The sequence below is a fragment of the Phoca vitulina genome, unplaced genomic scaffold (assembly GCF_004348235.1).
Source record: "Phoca vitulina isolate PV1807 unplaced genomic scaffold, GSC_HSeal_1.0 scaffold28, whole genome shotgun sequence".
Taxonomy (NCBI): domain Eukaryota; kingdom Metazoa; phylum Chordata; class Mammalia; order Carnivora; family Phocidae; genus Phoca; species Phoca vitulina.
In genome coordinates, this window is record NW_022589731.1 from 18,573,676 (window position 1) to 18,587,637 (window position 13,962).

The 13,962-nt window shown below is 48.5% G+C and overlaps 1 protein-coding gene across 1 annotated transcript in view; it reads left to right on the forward strand.

Moving 5' to 3' along the window:
* Nucleotides 1-13,962, forward strand: part of LOC116643930 (deleted in malignant brain tumors 1 protein-like) — a 50,989-nt gene that overhangs the window by 20,547 nt on the left and 16,480 nt on the right. The window contains exons 12-21 of the mRNA XM_032423011.1: nt 549-866; nt 2,576-2,605; nt 3,376-3,693; nt 4,282-4,314; nt 6,291-6,323; nt 7,772-7,925; nt 9,498-9,715; nt 10,502-10,819; nt 11,207-11,248; nt 13,869-13,916. Of these exons, the coding sequence (XP_032278902.1) occupies nt 549-866; nt 2,576-2,605; nt 3,376-3,693; nt 4,282-4,314; nt 6,291-6,323; nt 7,772-7,925; nt 9,498-9,715; nt 10,502-10,819; nt 11,207-11,248; nt 13,869-13,916 (1,512 nt within the window). The remainder of the gene's footprint in view (nt 1-548; nt 867-2,575; nt 2,606-3,375; nt 3,694-4,281; nt 4,315-6,290; nt 6,324-7,771; nt 7,926-9,497; nt 9,716-10,501; nt 10,820-11,206; nt 11,249-13,868; nt 13,917-13,962) is intronic.

A 13,962-nucleotide genomic window follows, 5' to 3' on the forward strand; every position in this document is an offset into this window, starting at 1 on the left:
GTCAAAGCCATTCCAGAGGCAGTGAGATGGAATATCAGAGAAAAATACTGAACTTTGGAACCGGAAGTGCTGACTTTAGATCTGCTACTTCCCAGATGTGGGATTTGGAGTGAATCATTTCACCTCTCCAACTTTCAGTCTCCTTATGGATAAAATTGGCATACTGGTGCTCTTCTGCTTGCCTCCTGAGTTATTACAAAGGTGAAGATGAATACATACATGCACACACACACACACACACACAAAGGCGTTCCACAAAGCCACAAATTACTGTGAATATTATTTACAATTTTTGTCTGCATTTGGCTAAAATAGATTGGCACATACCTCTGGCCCAATAGGTACTCAATTAATGAATGCTTTAGGCTAAATGTTATTTTGACAATCTTAATTGCATATTAACCTCCAACTAGGAGGTTGACCAGTTGACTGGCTCTTTTATCAAGTTCCCCATCCCTAATAGTAGTGTCAGGGTGGAGAGCTCAACCAGCTCATGGGCAATGTGCGGTGTCCCTAGAAGACAATGATCACCAGGTCTCTATCTGCAGGGGACTGGCCAGAGCTGCGGCTGGTAGGCGGCTCAGGTCGGTGCTCAGGACGCGTGGAGGTCCTCCACCAGGGGGCCTGGGGCACCGTGTGTGATGACCTCTGGGACCTGAACGAAGCCGAGGTCGTGTGCCGACAGCTGGGGTGCGGACGGGCTGTGTCCGCCCTGGGGAAGGCCCACTTCGGCCCGGGCTCTGGAAACATCTTCCTGGACAACCTGCAGTGCTCCGGGGTGGAGCGCAGCCTGGGCCAGTGTGCCCACTCGGGCTGGTCGGAGCACAACTGTGGCCACCATGAGGATGCCGGCGTCATCTGCTCAGGTAGCCCCTCCTCTTTCAGATGGTCATTGCCAGTCCCACCGTCTTCAAGACCACCCTGCTAGAATTGAGAGTTGGCCAGGGACAAAGGGCCCTCAAACATGTGGCATTCAATTTTTGCTTTATCTCTTCTAACTTGGTCAAAAATATAAGATTTTAATTGCTAGCCTCCCAGAATAAAAACTTCTGATTTCTAATTTGGTAGTAAGATTTACCAAAGGTAGGTGTGCTTTACTGAAAACTGACATGTGCAAAGAACATATTTAACAATGGGAATGCTTAAGGAGTTTATCTAAAGGTCTTTCGATCAGAGGCAATGAGAAGATGTCAGAGCTGGACAGACTTGAGTCTGGATCCCAGAACCGGTGCTGACACTCAGACTGCATTTGGGCAACACTTAAACTCTTAGAGGCTCAGTTTCTCCATCTGTAAAACTGGGGACTGATGGCTCTCTTGCAGGAGTGCTGAAAGGATTCGAGCTGTCTTTTGTAAAGCACTTTCGGACACCTGACAAAGGGACTGCATATTCGGTCATTTTTCCTACCATCTTCCTCACTCAATACCCCAAGGAAATCAGTGGACTAAAATGGCTCATTTTATTTATTTTTTTTTTTTAAGATTTTATTTATTTATTTGACAGAGAGAGACACAGTGAGAGAGGGAACACAAGCAGGGGGAGTGGGAGAGGGAGAAGCAGGCTTCCTGCGGAGCAGGGAGCCCGATGTGGGGCTCGATCCCAGGACCCTGGGATCATGACCTGAGCAGAAGGCAGACGCTTAACGCACTGAGCCACCCAGGCGCCCCCGTAAAATGGCTCATTTTAAAAGATCTTATTTATTTATTTGAGAGAGAGAGAGAGCACAAGCGGGGTGAGGGCCAGAAAGAGAAGCAGACTCCCCGCTGAGCAGGGAGCCTGATGTGGGACTCCATCCCAAGATGCCGGGATCATGACCTGAGCAGAAGACAGGCACTTAAGGACTGAACCACCCAGGTTCCCTAAAATGGCTCATTTTAATCACCTTATGACATTACAATTTTTTTCAGATACTTTGGATTTATCCATGTGCAAAAATTAGCGAGGAGTAAGGTAGTCACCTCACAAATGTCTACTAATAACCCTTTCCAATAATGAGAAGGCTTTTGATAAACTAGTACCTGGTGTGACTTGAAAGATTAGTACCTATAACTCAAAGTGGTATTTGTGACATGGAGTCGCCCCCATGAGAAGCAGTACCTGCTCTTTAATCTGAGGTGATACTTAAAAGCATGTCTGTTGGTGCCTTCATCTGTCCATCTGTTTGCTTCGTGGCGTCTTGTTACATGTGGCATGGCTGACCTACTTGCAGCCTCACAGGCCACGTGTTATTCCTGTTTCTGTGTTCTGGAGGATGATTATCTACATCTGAGCTGCCCCCAAAGACTCCTCAAAATGAAACTCATCTGCCACAAAATCAGCAGTTCAAGTCGGACCCCACACATGCCCTTCATGGCTGATGGTTTCCTCACGGCAGGAGCCAGCCAACAGCCTGAGAGAAGCTCTCGTTTATGTCCACGGATGAATCTGGGTCTCCCAGCACTGTTATTTAATGGGACTAATTCTTCCCAGATCAGATCAATAAACACTTGAAAGGATGTAGTTCAAATCTTTGCATTGAGTCATTGAAGGCAGGATTTCTGAAACATACTGACATATTTGTTCTTCCTATAAACAGATGCTGAAGAATCGCTCATTAATAGTCCAGGTAAGTCAGACTTTATCTTGATGGGACTCAAATATCAGCTCTCCCTGATTTTTCTGCGGGCTATTTATTTTCTTTCAGCTCTAAGTTCACTCTCTGTCTAAATTGCAGAAGTTTTCACACCACTGAGACACCAGTGGAATTATTACTCTTGATTTTTTTACACGTGGTGATGGCTCTGTGTTTGTGTGTGTGCATGTGTGTGTGTTTGTGTGTGTGTGTGTGTGTGTGTATGTATGTGAGTCCATATTTTTTAGAGATACATGAAGAAGAAATGGCATTTCAGTGTCTTTGCATATGCTTTTCCCTCTGGCTCAAAGGCCTTTCCCCACCTCCTCCCTGGCCCACTCCTCACTGTTTGAAGAGGATTCTTCCCATGTGCCCCCTTTAGCCTGTTTATAACCCAGCACCTGTTCTTCCCCTTGACTGTTTTTATCACACTGTGAATAGTGCAGTGTCCCACTGTCTTTTGATTAAAGGACTTTAGGCGCCCCAAGGGCAGGAACCACATCTCTTTGGCTTATAAGGTATTATCAATGCCTAACAGGAAAGGCAATCAATAAATTCCTTTGAAATGAGATTAAACTGGCTCAAGACCCCACAACCTGCAGCTTAGGAACACACCTCAGAAACGTGGGGAACAAGCCCCAGGGTTCATGACCCACCATGTCCCTCCACAAAGCCATAGTCCTGCTGGCCTCTGAGGCCTGGTGCTGGTGCACCCCAGGTGGGTCATTTGGGGACTCACACACTCACCCTATCTCTATCTGCAGGGGACTGGCCAGAGCTGCAGCTGGTAGGCGGCTCAGGTCGGTGCTCAGGACGCGTGGAGGTCCTCCACCAGGGGGCCTGGGGCACCGTGTGTGATGACCTCTGGGACCTGAACGAAGCCGAGGTCGTGTGCCAACAGCTGGGGTGTGGACGGGCCGTGTCCGCCCTGGGGAAGGCCCACTTCGGCCCGGGCTCTGGAAACATCTTCCTGGACAACCTGCAGTGCTCCGGGGTGGAGCTCTACCTGGGCCAGTGTGCCCACTCCGGCTGGTCGGAGCACAACTGTGGCCACCATGAGGATGCCGGCGTCATCTGCTCAGGTAGCCCCTCCCCTCTCGGGCAGTAATTTCTAATGTTTTTATTGAAGACATTTTGAAACTGTGCATCCCAGATGGAATTTATCCATCCGCCCATTTGCTCATTCTTTCATAAAACAATCCTTGAGCGTCTGCTCTGCACCGAGCCCTGGGCTCACACACACCCTTAGGCAGCGCCAGGTTGCACATGGGAGGTCTCGAATGTTTGTGTACACCAGCCCCACCTGAGGTATTGCAATGCAGAATCCTGGGCCCCAGCCCCAGAGATCACGACTAACTAATTTGGGCAGGGCTGCTGGAATCTGCCTTTTCACAAGTAGCCTGGGTGATTCAGCATAAGAGGGGGATGGGTAATCCTGCACTGCCTGAGGTGGGGCAGAGAGGACCCAGCTGCTGTGCCCCACCCCTCCCAAGACCAGAGACCCTGCCAGAGGAGGGCTGAGTCTTGTGCCCCAAAAGGCAAGGGTCCTCTCCCCTTATTCCCCACCTGCACCCTTTCCCCTCCATCTGCCACCTGCACCCTCGTTACCCTGCCCCCATGCTTTGGATTCACTAAAGAGAGTGACCTATTGCCTTTCTTGTTGCATTCAGATGCAGAAGAACTGCCTCCTCCCACACCTCCAGGTATGTCCATATTTTTTTCTAGTCCAGACAACTTTCCAATAATAATAATATCAAATTTACTTGCAAATGCTAAGAAACAGGCACTTTTCTGAGCCCCTCACATATATAACTCATTTAATCCCCACAATAATGCATTGAAGCAAGTACTTTTCCAGTTGGGTGAACTGAGGCAAAGAAAGTTAGTAATGTACCCAGGGCTAGCCAGTGGATTTGAACCCTTGGCCACCAGTCTCATTGACCACATCCTTTCACTGACCCCAGCTCCACAAAGACAAGGTAAAATTAGCACAAAGACGGGGAGACATTTTGCTCAGACTATTGCTAATCCTGCAAAAAGGCATTTTATATTTTACAGAAGAGAAATTTGAGGCACAGAAAGGTTGAGTAACTTTCCTGAGATCACTCAGTAAGTTAATGGTGGAACCGAGTACTGACACGGATCAGTCTGCCCACAAAGTACATGTTCTTGGGGATCTTACGACTTTTGCCTATTTTCAGAGATTTTCTAACTTAAGGATTGAGTGATATTCGTCTGTAATAAAAACCAAAGATTAGAAAAACCAGACCAACACATGCAATGTAAATTCTGAAATGATACTGGAGGTAAACAAAAAGGCATTTTGTTTCATTGCAATAGACATTTCTGAGCATCTGCACCGGAGCAGGCATGATGCTGGGGTTTCTGTATGAATAAATTTATCTCATCCTCAGAGCTGAGGATTAAGGAGATCCAAAAGCCTGCCCAAGATAACTCAATTAGAAAGTAGCAAAACTAGGGGCACCTGGATGGTTCAGTCAGTTAAGCATCCAACTCTTGATTTCGGCTCAGGTTATGATCTGAAGGTCATGGGATTGAGCCCCATGTCAGGCTCTGCGCTCAGCGGGGAGTGTGCTGGAGATTCTCCCTCCCTCTCCTTCTGCCCCTCCCCCAACTCGTTCATGCTCTCCCTCTCTCTCTCAAGTAAATGAATAAATAAATCTTCAGAAAAGGGAGAGAGAGAGAAGAAAGAAAGTAGCAGAACTGGACTTTGCAGACCCCATCTCGCCCTTTGAATGAACCTGGCTGCCTCCACATACACAAGTCATAAGTCATTGGCAGAAGCATCTCTCTTGGACACTTGCGTAGAGAAGTGGGATCATGAGTGGGAGGGAGGACTGTCCAAATTTCCAAGGCCATGGATAGAGGTCAAGGGCAGTGGATATTCAAATGAAGGCCTACCTGTAGTTTTCATTCAGCTATGCTGAAGCTTACATAGATGACAGGGAAATGAGGAAGACCATGTTGAGTGGAAGAAACCATCCTGGTTATGTGTTGCTACTCCAAAAACAGTGGTTTAACACTACAGCCATTTAATGACATGTTATGTTGTTGTGGGTCAGGAATTTGGGCAGAGCTGGGATAGGAGATTCTTCTGTTCCACGTAGCTCTGAGCAGGGTCACTCGGTGGAGCTCGCCTACAGGGTGGTCCTGAGACTTGAGGACAGCTGCACTCACATGCTCTGTGCTTGGAGGAGTTGGAAGGGTGGGCTCAGCCAGGGCCCTCTTCCTCTCCAGGTGGTCTCAGGACTCCTCACACGGTCTCTCCTGCAGCAGACTAATCAGACTCCTTACAAGGTGGCTCAGGGTGCCACAGACAAGCCCGTGTTCCCAGAGACAAGAAGTGGAAGCTTTAGTCTCTTAAAGCACAGTGTCACTTCCACCATATTCTGTTGGCCAAAACAGAGGCCACCCAGGTTCAAGCAAGGAGACGTAGATCCCACTTCATGACAGGAGGCATGTCCAAGAATGTGTGGCCTTCTTTAATCTGCCACAGGACAGTAGAAATATTCACTCAGCACCTTCAGACCTTTCTCAGTTGGCACTAAGTACCTTGACACTTCAGAGAAAACCCTTCACATTTCACTAACTTGTAGATGAAATGCAGTATTTTTCCCCTGGATGTCAGCATGACCTCCCTTTTTTTTCCCCCTTCTAGGTCTTTCCACAGCTTCTCGGGATTATATAACAGGTAGTCACTTGTTTTAAATTGAGATGTAACTCCACACCGAGAGAACCGTCACAGCAGATGCTAGGCAGTGTGCCCAGGATGTGGCACAGAGAGGCTGGCACAACACGGGTGAGGGGCTGCTTGTCCACCTCCCAGGCCAGTCCTGTCATGGCCCCTTCCGTGAGAACGCCAGGGGAGTCAGGACCTCAGCCGACACAGCCCCTTGGTCAAGGGGCATCCATTTGCACTGCTAAGGCCTGTAAATACTGACTTGCTAGCCAAAGGGGCAGGCTGGGAAGGGGGTATGTGGATCTGCCCAGGTCAGAGTAGGTGGGGGGGTGACAGAGACTGTGGCTGGTCACACCTGGTGGTACCCAGCCTGCCTTTTCTGGGTATGGTCCTGTAGGGGGCACCCATGATGGGTCCCAGCTCATGTGTAGAGGTTTCAAGAAACCCGTCCCAGGGTTTTCGTGTCTGTCTGGCCCAGTTGTAACTACAACACAGCCAACAGGATAGCTCCGAGATGACTGGGCGCGTCCCTACTTCCCGCCATCTGTCGCAGGAAAGACCAAGAATCTTGGAATTCTGGGAGCATTACCAGTTAGTTAGGCAAAAACAGGAAGGAGCAAATTAAGCAGCTTGGTAATTTAGGGGGCAGGGTCAACAACTCATGTTATGTTTTCATGTTTCCTCTAAAATAATTTGATGATTCTAAGATTTTTGCTTTTTTGCATGGCATGCTGCTTTAAGTGTATGTGCACGTGTGTACATAGGCATGTGTATTGATTTATATGACTATGACGTAAAATACAATACGGAAGAAATTAGATTTCACTTGTGTAACTCTTATAAATCCAAAGACCTGTAAGTTCCAGTCTCAGTAGATACTGAGTTAAAGGAAACACAATCTACCCAGAAAAGGTGGTGAAAAAGAACTTAAGGGGGTGGCCAGTCATAGTCCCCTTCAATGAAGGCCACATCGTCCCCTTCTCTCTGGCTCCTCAGACCCCAAAGTTGTTCTGGAGCTTCTCGTTCCCCAAACCTTCCCAAACTCGCACCATGCCCAGGCTCAATAGAATCTGTCCCTTCGTCCCTCCTCCCCAACCCCCCATGTAGATCCTCTCTGCCTCTCTCCCCACAAGCAAGAATCCTTCTGCCTTAGAAGAAGGAGGAGATAGTGAACAGACCTGACAAATATAATATTTTCTTTGGCAGAGGGTAAGGGGAGAGGAAAAGGCAGAGAACTCCCATATTTTAATATTTTTGCCCCATCAGGATGAGATTGAATGGGCCCTCCTTCCCTGGAGACGTTTAGGCTAAAAGTCCGTACAGACACCTGGGTGTGCCCCCCGCCCCCCGGGGGGACCTGCCTGACTCCACCAGACCACCAGGTGTGAGAGGGTCATGACTGGGGTCCCACAGTTGGTGCCTCGTGGCACATGCTCACATCCTTTTTCCTCTGGCTTTAGGGGGAAGTAGCGCCTGCGGAGGGGTCTTGTCAAGTCTCTCTGGCTCCTTTTCCAGTCCGCTGTACCCGGAAAGCTACCCGACGGACATCCAGTGTGTTTGGGAGATTCATGTGGATAAAAAATTCCGCATAGAACTCATGATTCCAACTTTGAAGTAAGAAAATGACTTTTTCAGAGAAGATTCTTTCTAAATGTGAATTCAGAATAAATATATTTCTTTTAGTGGGAAACATTTGGCGGGGGGGGACAGAAGAACACGAAATTCTTCCCAATTTGAAGATCAAATTAATTTTGTAGCGCTATCCAACAAGTTACTTCTAGTTTGAAAAATTGAATAAGTGGTTTATTGACATATTTAACTCAACCTTATGATGATAGCTTTTCTTTTTATTTTTTTCTAAGAATGTCACCCAAATCCTCCTTACCAGCTTGGCCCTTGTTATACAATGGGTACCAATACTTATCCTCTTAGATTTTCTTTTTCCTTTATTTAAATTTTAAACAAGCAGTAGAAGGCTTTCATACACACCCACGAGCCACCTACTCCAGCCCCAGGCCCTGGATCTTCTCAGTGCTGCCTCCAAGTGAAAGGAGGCAGGGGAGTGCTCCAGCCCCAGGCCCTGGATCTTCTCAGTGCTGCCTCCCAATGAAAGGAGCCAGGGCAGACATGGCCTTATCTCTGGCATGTAGGGGATACATTTCTCTAAGGCACTGACATTTTTTATCTCCATGGCATGAAATAATAACTGACATTTTTTGATGCTGGCTGTGTATCCATGCTCTGTACTATGTGTTCTGTATGCTTTGTAATATTCCAGCATCACTACAGCCCGAGGTATATGCCCCTGTCATCTCCGTTAGAGATGAGAACCTGAGGCTCAGAGATGTTAACTGACTTGCCCAAGGCTAACCAGCTAGGTCTGTCTGCTGTCAAAGCTCCACCTCTTCTCCAACTTGTGATTCTGTGGGCAGAGTCTGCGCAAAGCCCTTCTTGTATATGACACTCATCTTGCCACAAACACAGCAACACTATGAGATGCTATGAAAATCCACCTTCAGCACACACTGAATTACTGTGCGGTCCATGGAGTCAGGCCCACCTTGTGCCAAAGAATACCCTAGAAACCTATTGTCTTTGTTGACTAAAACCCTAAGGACACGGAGAGCCCACAGGAAGTGAGAACCTTGAACGCACACTTCCAAAGTCCTTCTTATTATAGGTAATCTGTTCCTTCAAAATCAGCCTCACACACATCCCTCATGAGTGACTGCCAAAGTGCAGATACTCTCTACATGCTGACATTTTTATTTTAAAATCAAGCTTTTTCTCCCCAAGAATTTGAGTGTGGAAAATGTTGTGAAATATAGAGATAGGAAAATCTGGGTGTGATGTTGATTACATGATGATCATCGGGGTGTTGGCCTGGGAAGGATTTATTTGCAATGTACACTAGCATTTCTAATGTTCTCTGTAGATGGTGATTGGCCAGAGCCATTATAATTTTTGGTTTTCTGTTCCGAAGTTGTAACCATAAGCCTCCCACAACCCTCAGACAGAATAAGACTTCTGTAATAAGACATCTGTAGAAGTTAACTGATACTCTATATGTCAATATGCAGTTTAAAGTAAATCCAAATATTTAATCCTATGATTGTCATACTTTTTTAAGTTTTAAGATCTAGGAAGCTTGAACCTGCCACTAACCCTCCACTTCAATGCCCCCAGCCTGGAGGATATCCTTGGATGCCCCTACGACTCCGTTGAAATCTTCGATGGCCCCAGGATTGCCTCGCTGTCCATGGGGAAGTTCTGTGCCTCAGTAGCTGTGATATTTTTCTCCTCCTCAGACATCATGACCGTGGTGTTCCGAAGTGATTCTATGATCACCAACACTGGCTTTTATGCTCTGTTCAACGCAATCCCACAGGGCGAAGGAGAGTCAGGTAGGAAGCTTCAGGTCTTTAAAAGACAGAACAGTTTTCTATCTTGAGAGACTCCCCTATTTGCAAAGGCCTGGGATTCAGTTTTTAAAACACCCCACAATTGGCCCCATAAGCCCTGCTGTGTCGCTGTTAGATTTTCCCACTAAGAGCATCACATGGGCAATTGAAATCAGGCAGTGATGTGAGGCTGAAATGACAAGATGATTTGGGGGTAGTGGTAGTGCCTGGGAAGACAGCCTGGGGGACAGAAGAGAATGCCTGGGTGGGGAGGGTGCTCCTGCGGCTTGAGTGGGAATAGAAGACCTTGCTCGGGGACATGTGATGGGTGACAATGAAGGGGCATTCCAGGCAGAGAGAATAGCAAATACAAAGGTTCTTGGGGACACGCTAGAGAAACAGAAACCAAGGTGAGTGTGGCAGAACTTGTGAACTCAGTAAGGGAAGGTCTCCAGGAGACAGCATGCCATTCCAGGTGGCCACCGCCCATCGGCCCAGAAATAGCCATCCCCATTGGGCTTTAAGAACTCATAGACACCCTGGTGTCCCAAGTCCTTCAGGGGATTAAATCTACACTTACCCAAGTCATGTTCAAAAACAGAGTTGTGGACCCCTTCCCCCAGGACCCCAGTATTGTGTCAGAGACCCACACAGCAAGACCTGTTACTGAATCAAGACGGCCTTAGGCTTTGTTCTTGCCTTCATTTGCCTTAGACACAAATGCAGGAGTTTGAAATCCTTCCTACTTAAAACTTCCTAAGCTCAAAACTAAAACCCTGCTCTATTTAGAAGATGGACCCCAGCTGCGGCTGGTGGGCGGATCTGGACGGTGCTCAGGACGAGTGGAGGTCCTCCACCAGGGGGCCTGGGGCACCGTGTGTGATGACCTCTGGGACCTGAATGAAGCCCAGGTGGTGTGCCAACAGCTGGGGTGTGGACGAGCCATTGCAGCCCCTGGAAAGGCTCACTTTGGCCCCGGCTCCGGAAACATCCTCCTGGATAACATTCAGTGTTCAGGAAGCGAGAACCACCTTGGCCAGTGCCCTAGCTCCGGCTGGTTGGACCACAATTGTGGCCACCATGAGGACGCGGGTGTCATCTGCTCAGGTAGCCTCTCCTCCCATGGCAGGTTCTTTCTGACCTTTCGACCAGCAGAATTTGAGTGATGGATGGAGGGTGTGCACAGAGCAGGGCCAGGGGAGCTGAGAACGGTGGCCCCACAAGAACGTCCCCTCAGCCAGATTGACAAAGAATGCTGAGAGCCTGACTCCACTCTAAAGAAATGTACGCAGAGCCATGCGATTGCCAGGTCCTTCTCTCTACAACCTTTCCTGGGTCCGAGCTCCTTTTCCAGAACCTAATATACCCTTGTTCTTGTTTATGTCACATGAACCTTGCCTGCTTGAGACCTGCTCACACTAGGAAACCACCACTTGTCTTCAAAAATGTAACTGAGATTTCCTAACTTTACCTTTTTTTTTTTAATTCATGCAGATGCTGGGGCCTGGGCTCCAGATGTGACCCCCACAACCCCAGGTAGGTCCAATACTGTGAACTTCTAATATCTCTGCAAAGTGAATAAGAAATCTAATCTGTCTTGACCTAGACACTGGTGGACAGTGACCTAGGCACTGATCTCCCAAGGGAGTTTTGAAATTCCCAATGCCCAGGCTGCACCCAGACCAGTCACATCAGAATCTCTGGGCTCACACCAACCAGGTCATCAGTAATATTTAAAGCCTCCCATGTGATTCCAACATGCAGCAAGTTGAGAACCAGCCACATTTCCCGAATGAGATGGCATCCAAAACTCCCCTCTGGACAGCAGAGCAAGGAAGGGCAAGAGGGGAAAGGGGCAAGAAGTTCCATCACTATGGCTGAGAAGAAGGTCAAGATGGGGAGGAGAGAAGGTAGGAAGGTTTGCTTCCCAGGAACATGAGTTGGAAATTGAAAGTGTGGGAGAAAACACAGATGAGTCCATGCCACACTCTCCCAGTGAGTCAAGAACAGGCTGAGCGTGAGAAGTAAAGCGATTTGGAGCTACTCTGGGAGCCTTCGGACTTTGCCAACAATGCAGGAATAGAGAAAGGGTACACATTGTTCTGGTAACCGACTCAGAGTCAGTGTGTGGCAGTGACCTCCAAACTCAAGACTCCAGTGATATCTGAGCACGTGTGGTCCTGCCTCCTACAGCCGCCTACCTCTTCTGGACAGGCTCTCAGCTGCCCACTTCCCTGCCTGCTGGCACCTGGGCCCCACCCGGCCTCCTTCCCAACCCTGCGCAGTGATTACCTCCACCCTCTGCCTTCACTGGGGGCCTGGGTGTGGGGAAGGTCAAGGTTGAGGAGTACCCTGTAGTGTTTGGGGGCTAGGCAAGGTGGCTAGCAGCCTCTCCCTACCTGGGGCTGGCACCACCTTGGCACATTTGGAGGGACACTTGGTGGGGGGGGCCTCTTACCCACTCTAGTCCAGATCCCAAGGGCTCCCAGGTTGAGGTCGCCATCCCCTGGAGGCTGCCCATCTCATATAGGATGCAGAAGTGAACCTATGGGAAAGGGCCATTGACTTCCCCACCTCCAGCTGAGGCCCCACATTTTCATTTTGCATTGGGACCAACAAAGCATGCAGCAGCCGTGGAGGGGAGGCAGAGCTCACAGAACCATTTCTCGGGGACTGACAAGCAGCTAGCTCCCTTTGGTGCCCTCTGGCTTTTCCTTTCTTCCCCAGTGAGTAATCTCCCCTAGCCTAGAGCCGGAGAGGAGGAGGAAGAAGAGAGGACATGGCTTTCAGTTCATCAGACAGCTCTGTGCCAAGTCCCACTTGCGATCTAGGGTTGCAAACCTCAGAAGGCTTTTCTCTCTTTTCTCTCTGCTACAATATTCCTTTTCTGAGGCACAGATGCATAACTGAGTAAATAAGAGAATGCATCATGGAGTAAAAGACACTAGGGGGAAAAATGAAACCTTTTATGTCTAAATACTATCCACCAGTAGATGAACGACTTCTCAATAAAGCATTATATATTTGCAGGGACACACACACAAAATAAGGCTTTTGCCATTTAATTCTCCCAGGGAAACACTGCATCTCAAACATTTTAACAAAAGGGAATTGCTTCTTTTTTTTAAAGATATTTATTTGAGAGAGAGAGAGGGAGAGAGAGTATGAGGGGGTGGAGGGGCAGAGGGAGAGGGAGGGAGAATCATAAGCTGACTCCTGGCTGAACATGGAGCCAGACGTGAGGCTTTATCTCACCACCCAGAGATCTCAACCCTGAGATCCCTACCTGAGCCAAAACCAAGGGTCAGCTGCTTGACCGACTGCACCACCCAGCGCCCCAAGAGCGAATTGCTTCTGAGACAACTTGAGGTCAGAAAAAACTTACTCTGCCGCTGTCCAGCACCCTTCCTGGCGAAGGACTGAGAGGGCAGGTGCCACAGGCTCTCACTGCTCAGCCGTTTGTGGCAGTGCTGCCCAAGGAGAAGGACCATGGAGACAAAGGATTTCTCGAATGCATCTGACCCATTTGCTTCAAACTCCATGCCCACGAATCCCTGGTGTGAAACTCTGACAAGCACCAGCTTTCCATTGGACAGGCTTTCAAAACCTGCCCTGCCCTTGACCTGCCAGGCAATGGTGCCTAAGGATACATCTAGAATATAGAAATACATGCCTCACAGAAATCAAAGCCGAAAGGACACAGGAAAGGAGGAAGCTCCCCACTGGGGCCCGTCGACCTCAATGGAACGCTTGTCCCACCTGCCTTTCCCACCCAGGCTCTCGGCTGTCTGGTTTTCGTCCCTTGTCCCTACGCCTTTCTGCATGCTCTGCAGTGGCGTGCGCTCATAAGCGCAGTGATGTTACTGTGGGTGATGCCTCGTGACTGATCGATCTCAGGATAGCCCTGGGGTTGGTGGATCCTAAGGCAGAAGAGAAACAAGTCACGTAGCTGTGCGTTGTCTGTGATTTTTTGGTGAAACACTGAAAGAAGGGGAGAGACCACATCCCACATTAGGAGAGAAAAGAGAAATGAGGGAGCCCACACCACGTATCAAGACTCAAGGGTAGTAACAGGTTCATTCATTTGTATGTAACTATACGATGCTTTTGCAGTGCTGAGCTCTTTCCTGATTTTCTTTGGTTTCGGTTTTTGCAGGTCCCATCCCTCAATGGCCTACACCGCAAGGTGGGCCTACGCCACGAGGTAACTCTCTTTCATTGAAAGTATAAGCTGTAAAGGATGGAATCAC